At 43.4% G+C, this 22,575-nt stretch overlaps 1 protein-coding gene across 1 annotated transcript; it reads left to right on the top strand.

The window, feature by feature from the left end:
• Positions 1-3,126: 3,126 nt before the first annotated feature.
• On the top strand, positions 3,127-7,611 carry ren (renin). Its single transcript, XM_061734824.1, has 9 exons — positions 3,127-3,263; positions 3,468-3,603; positions 3,805-3,928; positions 4,225-4,343; positions 4,441-4,637; positions 5,059-5,181; positions 5,295-5,436; positions 5,542-5,640; positions 7,291-7,611. Exons 1-9 carry the CDS (start codon positions 3,187-3,189, stop codon positions 7,450-7,452), a joined length of 1,179 nt encoding a protein of 392 aa, XP_061590808.1. The 5' UTR covers positions 3,127-3,186; the 3' UTR covers positions 7,453-7,611.
• The last annotated feature ends 14,964 nt before the right edge of the window (positions 7,612-22,575 follow it).

Below are 22,575 nucleotides of genomic sequence, written 5' to 3'. Positions count from 1 at the left end.
CATTGTGCATTGTATGCATCAAACCAGATGTTCACAATTTGATGTTGACTGTTGGTGGCCTCCGAAGCCAAGGCTTCTTTTCTAGCCCGATAGCATCACTTGAGTCTCATTTCTGATAACAACCACTGCTCTGCTTCTTATCTTTTAAATCACAAGATACTGCAATTTAATCCTGCATGATCCACCAGTTCTCCCTCTGATGTGATTGTCACTCATTTGAGTTTTTGTCATTTGCAACCCCTATTTCCAGTATATTCTTTCAGTCTGCTTTTTCACAACATGCATCTCTCTGTTTTTGTACAGCCGGAGTACTGACTCAGTCAAAGGGATGCAATTTTTCAGATCTAAAAATACGAAAAGCTTGTATAAATCACCTCTAAGGAGATGTTTTTTTAAGGTTTCCCATGCTCACCAGAGGAGCTGAGTCGCTCGGGAGGTGGGTGGCCATGCAGGACTGACACAGGGGTTTCTCCTAGCAGTGTGGGAAAGAAAGACATGGCCACCCAATTTCAGTGAAGGTCCAGACTCAGATCCCCGTAATATGCAATCAAAACCTACTTCAAATGTACATTTGAACCATATATGATGTAGTAGTTATGAGAATCTCTCTTGAGTTAGATGTGTGCCTTAAAACTATATTAAGCAATACTTTCAAGTTAGCAAACGATCAAACAGCTATATGTAATCTTTTCCAGCACTGTTTTATTGTTTTGCTTTTACTGCCCTCATCTGGTTTCCAGCAGCAGGAGTGTTTTTTTTATTAGCAACAATGTTCTGTTAAAACTAGTGAGGAGATAATGATTTGTTAATACTTTTGGCAACACAAATTTTTACAAGGTAATAATGATCCGTTTACAGCTTGCTGTAGTTTCTCCGAGATGCCAAATGCTCATTTATTGCCACTTCGATATGATCTCAAATACATTTGAAAAAAATGTGTCATTTCAGCCTTTAAAGCAAACATGTTTCAGGATGTGCCGTGCCTGGAGAACATCATATATCCGGCTCTGTTCTCCAGTGACAATGTCAAACTACTTGTGTAAGCTATTTGGTGCCGCATAGGTTTTGTACAGAAGGTTTAAAAGCTTTTTGTTGGAAGCAGCTGCCTGCTGAGGCTGAGAACATCACTATAACAGCACAGAGAATGAACCCAAGCAGAACTTCTAAACAAAGAGCTGAAACTCATAAAACTCAGTCAAGCTACATGTGGGTGTTCCTTCTTTTTGAAATATATAACATTATGAAATATTACAAATTATTAGCCTTAATAATACAGCAATGTGACTAGCCACTGTGTGTCTTTCCCACATGGAGTAACTTAGCCATTCACCTCTAACCTCTGCCGTGGCTGTCCAAGCCCATGCCTGACATGAACTCCCATATATCTCCAGGCTCGACAAGGTGGTCAGTCAAGCACAAACACATTGCCCCATCCTGAAAGGCCGGACACTGTGGGAATCATCCATGTGGTTCATTTCAGTCAAACTAGCACTGAATGGCTACGTATTAAACCTTGTTGCACATAGCGGCATGAGGTAAGTATGAAAACACAGCAAACTGCCAATTCCACTGCACTGCAAATGTACTCAACATGGACTCTGCCTCCTGCCAGCTAGATTTTTTTTCTCTTTCTTGATCTGAACCTAAATAAGTTTGTTTTTCTTACCCTTTTGCAATGATCAAGACTTAGTTAATGCCCAAACTGGAGAAAACATCCGAGCAGCAGAGTCCTGTCAGCTTCACTGTTAAGTAAATGAGGTAGTTTTGTGAAGCAGGAGACCTGTGTACATAACTGAGTCAATTGTGAATAGCTGCAGGTGAAAAATCCCTTCCAAACCAGGTCTGCATCTGGAATCCAGCGGAAGGGAGGATGACGAGGAACGAGCTGCTGGCTCTGACAGCTCCAACATTTGTGGCCATGGTTTAGTGGAAGTAGACAACAGCAGCAAGTAACACTGTCTGTTATTTTTTAATGTTGTTGTGACCACTGACCATTGTGGTTGCACACTGCATCATGGGATACAGTATGGGAGATAGTCTGGTGAGTAGCATACGTGCTGTTGCTATACATTTAGCCAGAATCACTATATACTGGCACATATGGCCTGTTATTGGTTCCCTACAGAACCACCTTATGTGTCCTGACATCATGACATCAACATTAAACATCTCAAATGATCTCAAGACATCCTGTTTGACGTTTCACAACACAGTCATTTGCTCTTGTGATTCCTTATTTTTCCACTGTGTCAGGAGTGCGAGGGAAGTTGCATACTTTTTCCCCTGAGATTTCTGAATTTATTTAGAAATAAATCTTACTATTAAAATATATTTAAACATATCTGACATAAATAAGGAAGTGCAGCTGCATAATGAAATAAAAACAATGACATTTAATCTAATTGACATCAGTGTAAAAAAAATCTCCAAAACAACAATATCCCAGTATTTTTAAACCTCTCCCTGCGAGTCTGTACGTCACTTGTATGATTTTGTTTCTGCGACGAGGCCCAGGATATGAAGTGTGGAGCCAAGTACCCGAAATGATAAAAAAAAGAGGTAAGGGGCTTGTTGTGGTATGTTTTATCTGTTTGTTCATTATTATTATTATTATTATTATTATTAATTATTATTATTATTTCATTTGTTGTGTTTTATGCTCATTGTTATATTTTTGTTCTGTTCTGGTTGCGCTGACACAGCAACCACAGAAACCAACAGTTTAACATAGATTGAGCATTTTAATAATTGGCTCTGACAGCTCACAACATCCTTCATTTCCTCTCATGCTTCTCATAGCCCTGCAGAGAAGGTCACAAACGTCAGCAGCTCTTCAAATTCACTTTCAGCCTTGAGTGTTTTTCAAGGGTTCAGAGTTCAGACCTCCCTCTGGGACCTGTTAATCACTTCATAGGTTATGTGGCCTACGCAGTAGGAGCAGGAGAGTCAGGGGGGTGGAGGCAGAGCTTGGGTTTGAGTGTTCACCTCCAGGAAATCTCCACAGCCAATGCCCATGGTCAGGAGGAAGGGGTATAAAAAGAGCCAAAGGATTGGAGACCGCATTGATGAGGGCAGCTTTCCCAAACTTAGCCACAGTCAAGGTGACTATTCAAAGAACCAGGGGAACCAACCTTTGCAGCTACATCACTGGCTCGGTTTTTTCCAGCTGCAGTCAGAGCAGTCGCCATGACACTAATCCTTAATTTCTGGATGGGTTTTGTTGCTCTGTCGCTGACAGTGACCAGCAGTCACACTTTGAGAAGGTAGCAAACATAGTCCTTCAATTATTTACCTGTTTTTTTTCTTCAGGTACTAGTAATTTAATGCAGTAATCAAAATGTTCAGTGAATTGCAATGTCATGGCAGAAAAGAAAGTTACAGTGTACAACTGAAGACAAGAAGAAAAATGTGTTTCTTTTGCTCATTACACGAGCCTCTGACTTCAACACTGTCTGATGCGTTTTCAGAATCCCCCTGAAGAAGATGCCATCCATCAGAGAGACGCTGCATGAGATGGGTGTCTCTGCAGAGCACGTCTTAACCGAGCTGGCCCAGCTGAGCAACAACGGGACTGTTCCTACACCTCTAACCAACTACTTGGATGTGAGACCTTGTTATTGTGGCCTTGTATATGTCTAGCGATCTATCGCAGTGCTCTTTAACCTTGGTGAAATGTTTTTGAGTAAAGCAGCAGATACATTTGCCTTTGAATCCAATCCCTGTTTTAAGTGTTTCTCAATCTCAATCTCGTTTTTAAGTCTTTTTTGGAATATACAAATAGCACCATATTGTTTGTCTTAACAGACTCAGTACTATGGAGAAATCAGCATCGGCTCTCCAGCCCAGACATTCAATGTGGTGTTTGACACTGGTTCAGCCAATCTGTGGGTGCCCTCACAGAGGTGCTCACCTTTCTCCACGGCCTGCTGTAAGTATTAAAATCATTTAAAAAAGGGAAACACTGATACATTTAAAATTAGAACCAGAGTAAGAAGTTGAGTTTATTGGCTTGGCAGACTTTTAATTGTTTAATTGTATCAGACCAGCATGTTGTCATCATTTGGCTCAGTTGCAGCAATTATTTCAAGTTAACTGAGCTGTCGAAGTGTGAGATGCTTGCAGGTGTGAATTGATAAAGAACATCTTTTTTTTTTTAAAGAAGATAAAATGCAAAATCTCAAGATCACCTCTTGTTTATGACTGAAAAGTATTTTCAACCTTTAGTCACTCACAACAGGTACGACGCATCCCAATCCCACACTTATATTGAGAACGGGACCGGGTTTTCCATCCAGTATGCCTCTGGAAGTGTCAGAGGATTCCTCAGCGAGGACGTGGTTGTGGCAAGTTAAACATAATTTTTCTTTTGTTTATCTATAAGGTCGAGAACTCCCTTTACTATGTTTCACCTTTGAACTTCTGCTTGTTCGATCCCTGAAGGTCGGAGGTATTCCTGTCGTGCAAGTATTTGCAGAAGCCACTTCTCTGTCTGCAATGCCCTTCATCTTTGCCAAGTTTGATGGAGTCCTCGGGATGGGTTACCCTAACGTGGCCATTGATGGTATCACTCCAGTATTTGACCGTATCATGTCTCAGCACGTCCTCAAAGAGGAGGTGTTTTCTATCTACTACAGCAGGTGATTGTAAATCAATCATCCACTTTCTTTGCCATTTGTGTAAAATCCAACTTTGAGAGGACGAAACATGATTCATGTGAGATAGTTTTGGTAAAACCTGCTTTGCTGTTAAAATGAAAATGATGTAGTAATGTAAGTGACGTAGCTATGCTGTCGAAAAGAACTGTTGAAAGATTTTAAAAGATCATTGCCAAAAATTTTAATTTTACATACTTTTTTGTAAAATGTTGTCTCTACAGCAATGCTATTGTCAAAACTAACATCTATCGGATGTTATTTTGCTTTACTGTAAGAATGTGGTGACACTTGCTTCTTTTTTCTCTGTTTATTCAAAGTTAACAGCCATGTTAAGACCCTTTGGGCCCCTAGACCTTTCCTCAGTGGCTCCATATATTACACGGTTATTACATTGTTTTTTTAGGGATCCAAAACACTCTCCTGGTGGGGAGCTGGTTCTCGGGGGCACTGACCAAAACTACTACACTGGGAACTTTAATTACGTGCAAACCAGAGAGCAGGGTAAATGGGAAGTTGTGATGAAAGGGTGAGAGCTTCATGTCATACCGTATAAACAGCTGCCGTGTGCGTGATTGTGCATGGGTAGCCATGCAGAAACTACATGTGTTTCGTGTTACACCTCTTCTTTCATTCGCTCAGTGTTTCTGTAGGGGCAGATATGATGTTTTGTGCAGAGGGCTGCACAGCTGTGATTGACACAGGTTCCTCCTACATCACTGGCCCTGCCTCATCTGTGTCTGTGCTGATGGAAACCATCGGAGCCGAGCTGGATGACAGCGGAGTAAGTCTTGCATGTGCAACATGGCTTGCTACAAAAATCTGTGGGCTGTAAAAATTCATCACCCTTCACCGTAATCTATCATGTTTTTTTTAATATATTCACTAGTACAAAGTGAGCTGCGGCACTGTGAAAATGTTGCCAAGTATCACCTTTCACCTGGGAGGCCAGGAGTACTTTCTCACTCACGAGGATTATATATTATGGGTAAGAAATGAGATAAATACCAAATGAGTATTTTTATTTTTGATACAGGCATTCATTATTTTGTTCTGGTTCATGCATTAGTAACAAAACACCTTCTTTGTGATTGAATATATTTAAAGTTGAGGCAGTAAAGATAATTACCAAGTTTTACTTGGACATTTATTTAATTGCAGATGCCATAAACCCAAGATATACAATATTTGGTTTCTATAACTTCCCATTAGTAGTTAATGTAAACCAATCTGTATTTGAGGCCTGCAACACAAAAAATAATAACGTTATAATAAACCTTTTATTATAAGGTTGGGCTGAACATCATACAAGATCATAAGTGACCAGATTATAGGTGACATTTATGGCCACTGGTGAGTGAGCATGATTTCTGCTTGCGGTCAAGTTGGGATTGTATTATATTATACATTCTTATTTTAAAGGCACAATAAAAATGATAATATACTGACAATTATATTTTGAGGTTTGAAACTAATGAATATACATATAAACATGTGAATTTTTGGGCCCAGACCCAGCTGTAGTGTTGCTTTGGCATTGAGGGAATCAACCATTTAGGTTTTGTTACTTTGTCTCATTCTTTTTGTAATAATGTCATAAGGTGTTCACATGTATGGCTGCACTTCAGATATTTACATTCTCCACACATTCTCCATCACATGACATGTGCGGACTGTGCAATTCAGTACTTGTAACCTCTTCTTCCTCAACTATGCCTTTGTAAAACAGCATCGACATTCTTGGAGAAGATTACATATTTAAGACAGCATGTGGAATCTAAATGTACTTTTCTGTGTCAATGCAACCCTTACAGTAATCTACATGACCTTTGCCAGTGGGACTGGTACAAAGCAATACGCATCACTGAACCTGGCACTGATCCTTTTCATCATTGGTCCAGAGCACATAGAATGATTTTCTTCCAAAAATGGGCTGAAATATTGTTTCATGTGGCCACAATACAACTTTCCACTGTGGGGTTCCATCCAATAACCCAAAAAAATTGATACTGTCTCTGGATAAGGTTCATATAAGGTTTTTCTTGTCTGCACAATAACGTTTTTAAGTGACTTTACTGAATGCAACTCTTTACGATAGTACTTGACAAAGGTTTCCCAAAATAATATGTTTCCTGTATGTTTATGAGCTATTATTGAGCAGGGCTGGCTGAGGAAGCAGAGGATACCATGTCCAGATTAGTTTCGCAAGCTTTGTCCCTTGTACATTAAAATTCCTCCGGATTCCTTTAAGTAGTTTCATGATATTATGCACCATAGACGGAGCAGTATCCAAGTCTCTGTCCATTTTACCTTGAGGGACATTATTTTTTTTAACAATTCAGTGATTTTCTCACATAATTGTTGACAAAATGAAGATATTCCGCCTATTTGTTCCTCAAAGACTCAGTCTTTTGTAAATACTGTTTTTGTACCTAATCATTGTTACAATCGCCCATTGACATCATTTTATTTCTGTCCCTCCGAGGTAAATGTACCAATCACTGTGTGATTTCTTTCATCAGAATGTTACATTCTGTCCCAGCTTTTTTTTCTTTTGAACTTGTAGCAATTTAATTTCTTTATTTTTTTTTCTGTATTACTGGCTCATAATAATGCAGCTCTTTTTTCATGGATTCAGCAATCACAGATGGAAGGGGATGTCTGCGTTGTCACCTTCAGGGGCTTGGATGTGCCGCCACCTGCAGGTCCCATCTGGATTTTGGGAGCCAACTTCATTGCTCGATACTACACAGAGTTTGACCGTCGCAGTAATCGGATAGGGTTTGCCACAGCGGTCTGACAGGAAGCTTAGCATCATCCATCTTCTGTTGTGTTTTTGCTCTTCTATTTTTTTGCCCATTTCTTTTTATTTTCATTGCCACTTTTAAGTGAAGGCCTTTATGATAATGCTTAATTTAAATAATTGTTTTACGGCAATAATAAAGATAAATACATATCATTTCATACTGTATTGTTCATGTTATTTGGCACCAATTGCATCAAACACCTTTTAAGTATTTTATTTATAGCTCTTCATTTGCAAATGCATTGTTTCTCTGCGTCCTTTGTTTAAAAACAGTATACAATTCTTTTTTTTTTTTTAATTGTACCTTGTTCTAAATGAAAACTTCGACTTGATCTGGATTGTAGTATTGTCTGCAGTGTTTTCTTTCTAACATGCTGAACAACCTTTGTGACTATGATGTGCAAGTCACAGTTGAGGATAAGATTAGAGGCTGCCACACCATAGTAGTCTCAAAAATGTCTAACATTTTTAACTAATTTATCCATTTTCTGTAACTGCTCCAAGGCAAGCGTGCTAACCACCGTATCATGCTGTCAATTTTTAAAGGAGCATGAGGCTCCTTTTAAGAAATGAGACTCTCTAGCGCCACCCTTCGCCACGACGGCCGTTGGGGGTACTGCAGCCAACAGCGAAGCCGGCACGGGAGAACGGGGAGAACGTGCATGCAGCGTCATGTGACGTCACATCATCAGGACAGCGCGGGAAATTCGGACTCTGAATTGCAGCAAATTTTGCAGCACACAGCCTGTTCAAGGCAACAGAGAGATACGCTAGAGCAGTGATTCTTAACCATAGGGCCGCGGCCCACACTTGGGCCCGCGAGCGCCATCTAGTGGGCCGCGAAAAGAAAATCAGTTTTGTACATGTGGGCCGCGAGGGCCGCGGGACTGCATAACAACTCCCGACCAAATGAGGAGAAGAAGACCCTCAGCTAGCTGTACGTGTAATAGTAAGAGAAATGGTGTGTATTTATAGAGAAAATCCTTCATTTTGCACAGAGTACGTTTAGATCCGCCAGGATCAGGGATCGATTAATTGGGTCTGCGCCCAGAGCGAGCGAGCGCGGCGTGATCATTAATCCCGACGCGTCCCCGCGGCCGGGGAGGTCGGTGCCGCTCGGGCGGCTCCGTCGTTACTGCTGAAGGATTGTAGATGTAGATGTGTGGGCTGGACTGTTGTTCGGGCTCGCAAAAGCATCAGAAAGTGACACGGCTGCAGCGGCCAGAGAGCTGCAGGCTCGTGCTCGTCGCAGCCGATCAGGCTCGGATGAAATCCGACACGCGCAGTCCTGACAACTTAATGTAAATAAAACTTAGTAAATTACTTAGTAAGTAATTAGTTAATAAGTAATTGACTCTTACAGAGCTGAGAAGCTAAATAAAACTAAATATCGTTCCAGGCTCATCAATGAGCACCTTCTCATGAGAACCTGACACCATCCAGCCCAGATTTAAGTTCTGGCAGGAGAAGTTAGAGCTCAGTTCTCTCACTGAACGACAGAAAGTGGGGACATATAAGATTATAAGGGGAAGAAAGAAAAACTGCAAAACTGTTCAATTGTTAAGATGTGTTTATATTCATTTATTATAAAAATGTGTTGAGACAATTAACAAAGAAAAGGGGAAATTCAAACTGCTGGTAAAGAAATAAAATAAGATAGCATTTGAAAAATAAAATAAAATCAATTTTATTTTTAAGAGAAAAAAATATGTGTAATTGAAGTTACACATGTTAATGGGCAAATATGTACTTTTTTAATATAACAGTCAGATGCAGATGTTGATACAACTATGAGGTTACTTGAATATATATATATATATATATATATATATATATATATATATATATATATATATATATATATTGTGATGTTCTGGACCTTCGCTTGAGTACATTTTCTCTAAATGGACCTCTTAAAGTTGAATACCCCTGCTATACAGTGTTAAAAAATTGGGCCCCAAGGTCAGAAAGGTTAAGAACCCCTGCGCTAGAGGGCTCATTCTCTTGGGTTTGGAACACTTCATCTGACATTATTACTAGAAAACTTAAAACGTATACACATTTTTTTCATAAATCCTGCCTCAATCCTGCCTCATGCTCCTTTAAGTAACTTTATATAAACATGTGCAAGGCAAAACAAAGGATGTTGATGTGCTTAGCCATGAAGATATTACCCACCCATGTTAATTTGTTTAGAATACCAGAAGACAAAAGCAGAACATATAACTACCAAGCCAAGTTATTCTTAATTGATGGCTGGATGACCTGAAATCTACCTAAAAAGAAACCCGCTAAAACTGCTGCGCCATTTGTACCAAATGCTATAATTTCCCTCTTTTTTCCTTGAGTGCATGCAAATATAATCTTACTCAATCACAAGAGTGAAGAAATTCTTACAGTCACACACTTTTATATTCAATGAATTAATGAAATTAGGCATACTGATAACTTGTCCAAAAGGTTTTCCTTATTATTCTTATTTTACGACATGTTAATCTTTAAAGATGCCTCCTCACTTATGTGTGCTGTAAACAGAAAATCACATCTGAATGTTGTTAAACTGAAGAGTAAAGTCTTATGACACTCATGGAGGAGTTATCTAATATAGTTAAGATAAGATTCTGAGTGGGAGCTGACCTCTGTCAGAGATGCCCTTATCAGGAAGTCGAGTCAGAATTTATGGAGAAAATTTCTTAGGGTTGCCAAAGGGGGGAGCGGTCTGGTTCAGTTGCTTCAGGACTCCCTCTCTGCTTTTTGCTGATGATGTAATTATGTTGATCTCACAGAATCAGAATCTTTAGCTTTCAGTGGAGCAGTTTGCAGCTATATGTAAAGGGGCACAAAGAGTGAAATGTCCTCTTTGGATTGGGAGTGAGATGGTGCCTATAGCAGAAGAATACAAGTATCTGTCCATGAATGAGAAAAGGTTGGAGCAGGAGATTAACAGGCAGACTCGTTGGCCATCTGCAGTAATGCAGACATTGTGCTGATCTGATGTGGTGATGATGAGTGGACTTGTGGCTCTCTGTTTACCGGTCAAGCTTTGTTCCTTTTCTCACTTTTGGTCAAGTGTTGTGGATATTGACCAAAAGAACGAGATTGAGAAAGCATAATAGACTGAAATGGAGACTGACTGAACTCTTTAAATATATGGCAAGATATAGTGATTCATTCTGTTAATGTGGACGTCCACATTAAGGAGAGACAGTTGAGGTAGTTCTCTTTCATTTCATTAAGATGCCTCTAGACTCCCTGGTGAGGTGTTTCCAGCATGTCTATTCCCACGACATGGTTGTGGGAGGTTATCTCTTTGCTGACTTAAGAACACCATAATATTTCCCTGGAGGTGCTGGGCTGGGGACAGAGAGGTCTGGTATATCTCTGCTTATGTTGCAAGTTGCTTCAAGTTGTTTTGTAACAAGAAACTAGTTATTTCTTACAAACACGATACTGGTCACTTGATGTTGCGGGTGGGTGACAGGCCAAAAAGTCTTTTTTACAGCTCTGTGCTCATTTTCACTGCTACTGGCTGACTGATTTAATATGTATGTGTGGCATTAGAATGACACCAAAATGTGTGACCACCTCAAGTAGATTCACACACGCAGATATTTATTGCAAACTGTGTCACTGCGTGCAAATTTAACAGATGAGAGCAGCACATGCTGCTACTAGCTTGTTTAAATGTAACCAAAGCAGTATCAAAACAATTTGAATATATATGTAAATGAATATAAATGAATACAAAAGTATAAAGAGCATGGTTTGAACATTTGATGCTTCAACCCATGTTTGTCTTTTTCAAAAACACCTCTCATTCATTGTTCTCATATGTTGCTACATACAGTACATCTTATAGAAAATATAAGCTTGACATCTAATTATAGTAAGGTAACAGTGACTAGATGTTGGATGATGGTCATCCAACATTCTCTGACGTTGCAACCCGCTGAATGGTCTGACAGTCAGTCAAGCAGAGCGGCTTCGTCGCTACCAGTCACATTAAACCATTTTCAACACGTTTGAGCACCGTGTACCACATAAAACGAAAGTTACGACTGTAACTACGGTTTTATGAGTTCCGGATGACCGCCAGGCGGTGCTGTAAGCACTGGATGACAAATACCAACAACGTCACGAAGAATCCCGGTCCTACCCATACCTCACTGACCAGGGGCAGAAGAACCTGGGAGCAGAACCACGTCCAACGGTTGGGGAGTGGCGACGTTGATTCTGTAGAATCTGGAGAATGTGTCAGGCGACGTCCACGAAGCCGCAGTGCAGATGTCCTCCAGAGGCACCCCCTTCAGGGCAGCCCAAGAAGCTGAGATGTTTCTGGACGAGTGGCACCTCACTCCCGTTGGCAAGGGGCGGCCACTTACCCTGTAGGCGTGCTCGATGGGGTCCACCACCCAGTGGGACAGGCGCTGTCTAGAAACAGCACAACCTCGGTTAGGGCCACCATGGCAGATAAAAAGCTGCTCCCACCGTCGCACGGTCGCGGTAGCATCAACATGAGCAGCGAGGGCCCTCTCCACAGGCTGGGGGTCGAACCGGGCCAGCTGGATAGGCCGATTAGTATGAGTGCGTGGCAGGACCTTGGGCAGGAACGCCACGTTCGGCCACAACGTAGCCCCTGAGCCATCTGGGTTCCATCTCAGGCAGGACCCGCTGACTGACAGGGCATGTAACTCACTGACTCGCTTTGCTGATGTCATGGCGAGGAGAAAAGCTGTCTTCTTTGAAAGCCACTTTAGGGCTTTTGAGCCAAGGGCTCAAAAGGTGGATAAGAGAGGGCACCTAGCACCATGGACAGGTCCCACACTGGGGCCCTTGGGGTCCTTGGGGGGGCGCAGCCTCAGAGCTCCCCTGAGAAAGAGAGAAACCAACCGGTGGCACCCCACGGTGGCATTCTCAACCAGGGCATGTTACGATGAAATGGCCGCCACGTACACCCTCAAGGTGGACTGAGCACGGCCACCATCCAGGAGGGACTGGAGGAACTCCAGGATCGTGGCCACGGGGCAAAGCACAGGGTCCTCTGCCCTGCAGAGAATCTCCTCCACTTGCACTCATACTGGAGGCGGGTGGAAGGTGCACGGGCATTCAAGATGGTAGCCCTGACGGGCTCAGTACAGCTTGACACTAACGGGTCGGGCCCTGCAGTGGCCAGACCCAGAGTTGAAGGCGACGGGGGTTGGGGTGCCAAATCCGACCCCCCAGCTGGGACAGAAGGTCCCTCTGGTCGGGAGGCGCCATGGCGCGCCACGGCAGAGCCTCCGCAGCAGTGGGAACCATGGTTTCCCTGGCCAGATGGGGGCCACCAAGAGGAGCCTGTGACCTTTCTGGAGGACCCTCTGCAACGTCGGCAGGATCAAAGGTAGTGAGGGAAATGCGTACAGGAGCTCGTCGGGCCACTCGTGCCCTAGGGCATCCTGACCCAGAGGACTGGTCTCCTCTGTCCAAGAGAACCAGAGGGGGCAGTGAGCAGAGTCGCCCGAGGTGAAGAGGTCCACCACTGCCCTGCCGAAGAGGACCCAAATCATCCCCACTACCTCCGGATGAAGCCACCACTCTCCCGGGGGAGGCTTGTGTCGGGACAGGCTGAGCAGGCGAAGAGCGGCCCACGTTAGAAGGCCCTGGGACACCCACAGCAGCTGTGCAGACCTGGTGCCCCCCGGTGGTTGATCTATTGTCCGACCGAGCCAGCACGTGCCTCCCCCACAGGTGAGGTAAAAAGTGCTTGAGTGCGAGGTGCACAGCACGGAGCTCCAGCACATTGATGTGGTGTGTGCAGTCCCGGGCAGACCACTGGGCAGGCCTGCCGCGCCATACAGCACCCCACCCCGAGAGGGAGGCATCAGCGGTGACAGTCTCCCGGAAGGAGGGAATAGCGCCTAAGGACACACCCCCCAGCAGGAATGCCCTGTCTTTCCAGGGTGCCAGGGCATGGACACACACCCGCGACACCCTGACCAGCCTGTGCCTGTGCCTTTCGGCATCCAAGGCTGTTCAGCCACATTTGCAGAGGGCGTAGCGACAGCAGGCCCAAAGGCACAACAGTCGAGGCGGCTGTCAGTTTGCCCAAAAGCTGCAGGAACTGGATGTAAGGCAGCCGTCTGCCCTTCCTGAATCGGGGAAGGAGCTGCAGGATGTCGCTCAAGCGCTGTGGTGAAAGACAAGCCGTCATGGTCACCGAGTCGAGCACCAATCCCAGGTAGGCGACTCGCTGGGAGGGAATCAGACATCTCTTTCCTCTGTTCACTGTGAGCCCCAGCTTGGCCAGATGCAACAAAAGGAGGGCTGTGTCCTCTACCACCTGGTCTCGGGATGGCGCACATACCAGCCAGTCGTCCAGGTACGGCAGAATCTTCATACCCTGTGCCTGCAGAGGAGCAAGGGCTGCCGCCACGCACCTGGTGAAGACTCTCGGGGACAGGGAGAGCCCGAACGGGAGCACCCTGAACTGATAATGGCGGCCCTGGTAGGTGAACCTCAGGAATCGCTGGTGCCGTGCCGCAATTGGCATGTGAAAGTAAGTCCTGTAGGTCCACAGTTGTAAACCACTCCCCCTGACCGACCACACGCAGAACATCTGCTGCGGTCAGCATCCGGAAGGGCAGGACCTTCATGTACCTGTTGAGGCCTCTCAGGTCCAAGAAGGACAAAGTCTGCCGTCTTTCTAGCCAACGTCTACTGGCACGATGGCGCCTAGGCCAGTAGGACGGAAAACTCCTGAGCCAGAGCCAGAATGTTCGCCGGGTCTCTGATGATGGTCATCTTGACCCGGCCAGAGGTAGGGGGCCGGTGTCGGAACTGCAATTCGTACCCCGGGGTTAAGGTGGAAATCACCCAGGGGTCCGATGAGCAGGCAGCCCAGTAACTGAGCTGCTGCTGGGAAAAGCAGCCGACGACCGGCCCCGTGGCCCTTGTGCCATCTCCCCCACCCTTTGGACGTGCCGGGGGGGGGGGTGACGGTCGAGGTCAACACCCCGATGCTGCTGGGACGGCCCGCGCATAGGGGGGCGAAAGTCACCAGCAGGCTGTCCAACGGACCGTTGGGAGCTGCACTGGCCTCCGTGGGCAGGCGGCTGGGGGCGATGCCTAGGGGCAGACGAAGGGCCTCTCAGAGTGCTGGAAGCGGGTGCTCTCCTGTGAAGGTGCACCAGTCGCTGCCTGGTCTCATCGGCCAGGGCGGTGCGGTTCAGAGCTTCCAGAGCAGTTGCCCCAAACAGCTCCCCCGGCTCCGCTGGTGCCTGCCGAAGAACCCTACGGGCAGTCTCAGTCAAAGGTGACAGCGCCAGGCAGACGTGACAGCGCCAGGCAGACATGACGGCGCGTGTGCACCAGGGTGGACATCAGCCGCCCCAGCTCCCTGGTCTGGGAGGCAAAAGCCTGTAGGAATACGTCACACATCGTCCACCTGTGCATCCTTCAGGGAAGTGGAGAGAGCCAGCAGGAGATGGGAAAGGGTGTTCCCCAGCCGGCCAATGCGCGCCCCTGTGTCATAGGCCTTACAGATATACCCATCAGTAACTCTACACTGGGTAGATGGGCACTTGGGGTCTGGCTTCAGAGCCCCATCAGGAGCCACTATCAGCGCTACAATGATGGGGGGCATGTGGCGGAGACCAGCCACTTCTGCGTCCTCCATTGCCGGCAGAGTGCGGCCATCTGACGTCGGCCTGGAGAGGGCTGTGACATTCCTCCAGCATGAGTGCAGCTCCTTCAGAAAATCAGACGAAGGCGGAATGGTTGGGCTTGTGGAAGGCGCTAGAGGCCACCTCCGCATGCGGTGTATCCAGCTGCAAGTACGCCAGGGCAGTGCGTAGTATGAAAAGTTAAAGATAAATATATTTCATGCTATTTATTATGGTTATCAATTTTTTTGCAAGTGTATATTAGGCTTTTTGTGTCAGGTGTTTAGCACAGCCATTCCCCATATACATCCTTAAATAGAAATTTTAAGTAAATAAATGAATGTATATTTTTTTTATGTTTATGCCAACATTGGCATGACTGATATGTCCCACATTTGAAATATTACAATCTTAGGGCTTACTCCACCGGCGTTCCCGCGTTCGGCCTGGGTCGGGGTGGCCATGGTGACCGTGCTGCCTGGCGGTGCCGGACCTTCCGGGGGAGTGGGGAGAGAATGAGTGTCCATGTCTTTGTCGGTGAGTGTGGGTATGTAGGGGTCCTCTGATCGAAGATGCATCAAATTTTGAGCCTCCGAGCCGCTTGGTGGTGCAGTGGGTTAAGCAAGCGGCTCATATACTGAGGCTACAGTCCTCCTGCAGCGGTCGCAGGTTCGAATCCCGGCCTGCGCACCTTTACTGCATATCATCCCCCTTCTCTCTCTCTACCCCCTTCCTGTCTGCTACTTCAACAAGGGGCCACTAGAGCCCCCGAAAAAAAAATTATAATTTGGGCCTATATTTGCAGGGGAAAAAAAATAAAAAATTAAAATTATTATTATTATACTATTATTAATAAATTATCTCTATTCGGGATAATAGAAAATGGAAGGATGGATGGATGGATGGATGGATGGATGGATGGATGGATGGATGGATGGATGGATGGATGGATGGATGGATGGATGGATGGATGGATGGATGGATGGATGGATGGATGGATGGATGGATGGATGGGATGCCTGGATCTGGGGCCCTCCGCTGTCGGGCCTGCACGGGTGTCGCCTTGTCAGGTCGGGGTGGCCCCGTCTCTCCAGGCAGGCTGGCCTCTCACCGGGTGGGGGTCGTTGGCCTGGAGGGTCTGGGCCTCCTGGCCGCATGGTCGGCCTGTGTTGGGTGGTTGGTGCTCGGCATCACCGTGGGTTTCCTGGCTGCCTCTTCCCGTGGTCATGGGGGCTCCACCCGAGGCTTTCTTGGGTTTCTTCCCTGTCGGCTTCTGGTCTCTCGGGTAGCGTGGTTGTGCCCTCCCTCCTCCACTATAGTTACAGTTCAGGTAGAGCATCGTTTTGACTTTACACGCACACTGTTACACAGACGTACACACCTGCTCACTCACCTAAATACTCACTCTGCAGTTTTGGGGGACAGATAATCGCAGTAGCCTAGCTTCGATTCAGTCTCAGGGACCTGAAATGGTTGCTACTTATGTCTCTGCTTGTTCTCGTGTCTGTTTGTTTTTTCTCTTACAGATTTCAAAGGCTCGTGTGCCTGTCGTGCGTTTTCCTGTGTTCTTCTCGTGTCAGACTAGCAGCGGATGTCACCTCTCACCCCCACCCCCTGACCCTCCCCTCTCCCCTTCACATAAAAAAAATAAAATAAAAATAATAATATATATATATATATATATACATATATATATATATATATATATATATATATATTTAAATACGTACGTACGTACGTACATACATACATACATACATACATACATACATACATACATACATACATACATACATACATACATACATACATACATACATACATACATACATACATACATACATACATACATACATACATACATACATACATACATACATACATACATACATACATACATACATACATACATACATACATACATATGTATATACTTCACACCAAAGCTTTACCCATATGGGCTCAAATTAATGCCATAAGTATTTTGTATCTGTAAATAAACTTTGTACTTGTAGAAATATTTTGTGCGTGTGCAAAAAATATTTGTACTTGCAAAAAATATTTTGTACTTGTAGAAATATTTTGTGCGAGTGAAAAAAATATTTGTACTTGCAGAAATATTTTGTGCATGTGTAAAAAATATTTGTACCTGCAAAAAATATTTGCACTTGCAAAAAAAATGTGTACTTGTACATACAAAGCTACAAACTTTTTTTTACAAAAGCTACAAACGTTTTACAAAGCTACAAACTTTTTTTACAAAAGCTACAAACTTTACAAAGTTACAAACTTTTTTTACAAAGCTACAAACTTTTTTTACAAAGCTACAAACTTTTTTTTACAAAGCTACAAACTTTTTTTACAACTACGAGTTTTGGCAGTGTTTTGACGTGCCAAAACTAACAGCCAATCAGCGATCTTTAGCAAGGGTTTCAAAGGGTTTCTGGAGAGCCAATCAGATCATTGCATCGCCTACTGACGTCGCCGCCATATTGGATGTTCAAGACTGGGCTGCAAACTAATACAAGTAAATGGATATATTTTCATAAAGCATCTTTCTACAAAAAAAAGGAACGTTTTACGTCTCATTTATTCATTCACACATGCACTAATATACTTGGGAAACAGTTAGGCACCAAATATAATATATTTAATTTTCTCAGATGGCAAAAATAAGAACTTTATTGATCCCACATAGGAGTAATTCATGTTCTATCAGCTATAGAGAACAAGGTAGTGCCGAAAAACAATATATATCCCCCTCACAAAAATAAGAAAAATACAGAAACATATTCTCTCATTAACAAAGCATATTTTACATCTTTACACATTACATTACATTTTATGTTATTGTTATTTTATTGTCTGAAAAATGGTTCAAATATGTTATTTTGTTATTTTAATTTTTTTTTTATTCGTTTTGTTGATAAAAAAATATGTCTCTATTTTTGTGAGGGGGGATATATATTGTTTTTCGGCACTACCTTGTTCTCTATAGCTGATATAACATGAATTACTCCTATGTGGGATCAATAAAGTTCTTATTTTTACCGTCTGAGAAAATTAAATATATTATGTTTGGTGCCTAACTGTTTCCCAAGTATATTAGTGCGTGTGTGAATGAATAAATGAGACGTAAAACCTACATTTCTTTGTAGAAAGATGCTTTATGAAAATAAGTCCATTTAGTTTGCAGCCCAGTCTTGCCACATCCAATATGGCGGCGACGTCAGCAGGCGATGCAATGATCTGATTGGCTCTCCAGAAACCCTTTGAAACCCGTGCCAAAGATCGCTGATTGGCTGTTAGTTTTGGCACGTCAAAACACTGCCATAACTCGTAGTTGTAAAAAAAAGTTTGTAGCTTTGTAAAAAAAGTTTGTAGCTTTTGAAAAAAAGTTTGTAGCTTTCGTAAAAAAAGTTTGTAGCTTTGTAAAAAAAGTTTGTAGCTTTGTAAAAAGTTTGTAGCTTTGTATCTAGAAGTAAAAATATGTTTTGCAAGTACAAATACTTTTTGCACATGCACAAAATATTTCTACAAGTACAAATATTTTTTTCACACGCACAAAATATTTTTACAAGTACAAATATTTTTTGCAAGTACAAATATTTTTTGCACACGCACAAAATATTTCTACAAGTACAAAGTTTATTTACAGATACAAAATACTTATGGCATTAATTTGAGCCCATATACCCACAGCAGAGCAGCCTCAGCTTGTTCCAGTGTGTCCATGATGAGAACACTAGACAGGTCTACTCATGTCCTGAAAACAAATGAGGATCTGTTTCAGCCCACTTTGCTGACTGTTTAGAGTCACGGGGAATCCTGGATTCCCAGATTTCCTGTGGAAAAGACAAAAAGAAAAAAAATGACCTTTACAATAATTGCTTCAGTAATAGCACTTGAGAGACAGATGGTGGTAATCAAGCCTACCTCCTCTTTTGGGGTGTTCACATGACACGTGACATCCACTGCCAATCCAGGAAGCAGGAACACACGGAGGCACACGTCAAGCACTGGAAATCTGCAACAAAAACCACAAACAAAACACAAAACCGACACAGAGCCGACCAAAACACGAGCAGCAATCGACCCAAATCTCGAGATCCGATCACAGTCTAAGCTAAGCTACCGCGATTAACTAACCCCAAAAACTACAGAGCAAGCATGCAGGTGAACAAGCCAATGTATATGTCTATGTGTGTATGTATATGATCATGAGTGTGTGTGTGTGTGTGTGTGTGTGTGTGTGTGTGTGTGTGTGTGTGTGTGTGTGTGTGTGTGTGTGTGTGTGTGTGTAAAAATCCTATCAAAGCTCCACCTGAAGTGTATCTATAGTGGGGGAGGGGGGGGGGGAGCAACCCCACCACCCGCGAGACCAGGGGCCGACGAGGAAGAACCCGGAACCCAGGCCACCAGCAACACCACAGAGGGCAAGAGCAAGGGCACGACACTGGAAGAAGCAGCCAGGGATCCCGCGACGGCGGACCGCGACCCAAGCAATCCCCTGCCACCCGGTCCGGGCCGGACACGTGGCCAGGAGGCCCTCACCCTCCAGGCCAATGACCCCCACCCGGCGAGGGGCCAGCCTGCCCAGAGAGACAGAGCCGCCCCGGCCGCCGACGCGGGCAAGTGCACTCGCCCCCACGAAAGTGGCCCTCCAGGACCAGAGGGGCGCCCTGCCGTGGAGGCATAGATGCTGTTTTCAAATCAAATACAACCTAACTTTTAATCATGAATGACTTTCATTGCCACATCACAACACGAGTCAGCTTGAAAAAAAGCAGTGGAGCAACCAGGGAAATGGAAATGCAGGCTTTCAGACTGAAACAATAGAAAACTTCTAATACAAGAAATCTAATCAAGCTTCTGCTACGTCAGCCTCCAATCAAAACTGAAGTGTCTTGGAAAAACATAGAAAGTGAGAAAAAAGTTAATCGTTTGGATGTGGTTTTACAGAACTTTAATTCTTTGAACTATACTTTCTATGCTAATACCACAATGTAAAAACTGCACAACAAGTAAAATGTCTGCATTCAAAACTTGCTGATGTTAAAGTGGGTTAAAATCGACACTTGAGTAATAGAAAAAGAGTCGACCAGGTGCTCGTTAGGGTGTGACCGCTGTAAAATGGTGCTCTTGGATCGGACCCGGGAGACAATGTGGAAAAATAGAAGCAAGAGATCCAGGCACTCGAGACGAGGTGGATTAAAAAGATAAAAAGCCTTTATTAAAAGACAGCTGCCAACATGTTTCGGCCTATCTGGCCTTCATCACGGCAGACACTTGAGTACTTGAGCTATTGAGTTATCAGCTGAATATAAATTATCAAAAATATTAATTGTGCAATAAAATGGTCCCTGTTAGTGTCTATTAGTTTTAAAATTAATAATACTGCAGCATTAATGCATAAATTGCATTTTACTGATCCGTCTATTCCGTAGAGAGGGTGGCTGTGCTTGCTGTTGATCAGCAAACTTTTATTATCTCACCTCCAGTCTATCACACTCCCACATACAGCATTTATAACATGCAACCACACACCAATTTCTCCGGGACAGTAAATCAAGGCCTTTAAGTTAAAGCATAAGCAAGCGCTGTCTGACATACAGCGTTAGAATTAATTTTTTTTCAATCTTAAATTATACATTTTCAAGTTTTTGAGACACTTGTGATCTCTGGCATTGAGGGGACAAACCATTTTGGGAAACTGAAACTGAAACGATTTAGACAACTAAACTCTCAGGACAAGAATGAAAACAACAGTTATTTCTGCTTACCTAGCTGACAGATGACACACAAAGACAATAAAACAATAAAAGCATTCAAATTTATCAGACACTTTTGTCACATCTTTTGTCCGGTTTTCTCTCAAATGGGTGGAAAGTCCTCTCATGCCTCTCTGAAGTGACAGTAGGGATGTTGCACTTCCTTGCTCCCACATCCATGAATTGTCTGGTTTGGATTTAATCTGTTGACGGTGCAAAATAAGGTGAGGGCAGACACTGGAATTTCAGAAGTTCAAACCATTACAGTACATGAACTTTTTTGTTAGTATACATCCACACAGCTCTATACACCTTTACAACTCTTTAAATGACTTCATACAATGCCTTTCAACCACTTGTAGATGTGTCTGACTCGTGTCCTCAATGGCTTGAATCAAGGCAACTGGTTTTCCTTTTTCCTGATTCTTGAAGACATTTAATTTTGCCTCCAGAAGATAGCCAGTTCAAACTGACTCTAAGAGAACCAGGCAACAATAGAAACATACATTTTTCTTCTTTTTTGTAAGTTATAGACTGTAAATGTAAAGTCTGAATGTATATTATTAAATAAAATTTCTTGGGTTCATAGTGTACGAACTAAAATAAAGGTTAAAAGAAATGTAATTATTGCAGGTTTTTTTTTCATATTGTTACAACTTTTTATATTTATGTAGCAACTTTTCAAACTTCCTCCACAATTGGTTTTCTTTTTTTTTCACATTTCATCCATAAAACTTTTTGCTCCAAAAGGTCAATTAGAGATTATATAGATTATAGGTCAATAAAAAGACTTCTAAAATACTTGAAACATCTGCTGTCTGAGACGTAAGAGGATATATTGGTGTTTATGAACACCACAAACCCCTCTGCAGTATTTTGGGAACCGTGAAAAGGTAAACCCGGTTCTGACATTGTGATGACCAACCAAGAATGGGATCAGAGAGACACTATTTTATTTACAGCCAGAAAGGGTAACAGCTTTGTGAGTTCAGGAAAGGATGGCTGTCTAGCATACGATACTAGACCTGGGATAGCAGTACAACCTAGCAGAGAACTGTGCAGAAGATCGGTCTTATATGGAGGTTGTTTGATGAGTTGCAGGTGTGAGTAATCAGCCGTTAGGACACGCCCAACCTCCTGGAGCTCCGCAGCACAGCGAGACAAAAAACATGCAGGACACAGAATGTAGTATACCATAAATGATGTACAAACAGTTGTCATCCATAGCATTAGCAGGAAAAAAAGCTTAATTCCATCTAAGAAAATCCCTTGGTAAAGTTTAATACTGATTTCCCTAGTGAGGAAGATAGACAAGGAAGGCTGGAAGCCAGGAGCAGATGTGCAGATGCACCAACTGGTGGATATTGTAGTTAAGAGTTGAAACACTATGTCAGAGGAAAAATTATGAAATTTACTGCATGTACTATGTACTGTATCAGTCCCTGTGAAAACTGATGTATGTCCAGTGGTAGAAACATTTTAGCATCATACAATGTGTGAGTGTTCATACATCTCCACATTCCTTCCCTAGAATGTTACACAAAGCTGTCTGTGCTGTGGGTCTGTATGACAACCATTTAACCACCAGAGGACCAAATGTGGGGGATTTGAACCTGTGCCGGCTGCATTGAGGATTGATACTACCATAAACATGGTGTCTGCTTAACTATTTGAGCTACACAGAACCAAGTTTTAAGTATTGTTGA

Source organism: Cololabis saira, chromosome 12 (assembly GCF_033807715.1).
Source record: "Cololabis saira isolate AMF1-May2022 chromosome 12, fColSai1.1, whole genome shotgun sequence".
Taxonomy (NCBI): domain Eukaryota; kingdom Metazoa; phylum Chordata; class Actinopteri; order Beloniformes; family Belonidae; genus Cololabis; species Cololabis saira.
Note: the sequence above shows the minus strand (reverse complement) of the source record. Positions and strands in the feature narration are given on the sequence as shown.

What these genes read in the sequence shown, in the direction of transcription:
- ren (XM_061734824.1), top strand. Translation starts at nt 3,187, where the DNA reads ATGACACTAATCCTTAATTTCTGGATGGGTTTTGTTGCTCTGTCGCTG. An exon ending in CTCTAACCAACTACTTGGAT is followed by an intron (nt 3,604 to 3,804) that starts GTGAGACCTTGT and finishes TTGTCTTAACAG; the next exon opens with ACTCAGTACTATGGAGAAAT. An exon ending in ACGAGGATTATATATTATGG is followed by an intron (nt 5,641 to 7,290) that starts GTAAGAAATGAG and finishes TCATGGATTCAG; the next exon opens with CAATCACAGATGGAAGGGGA.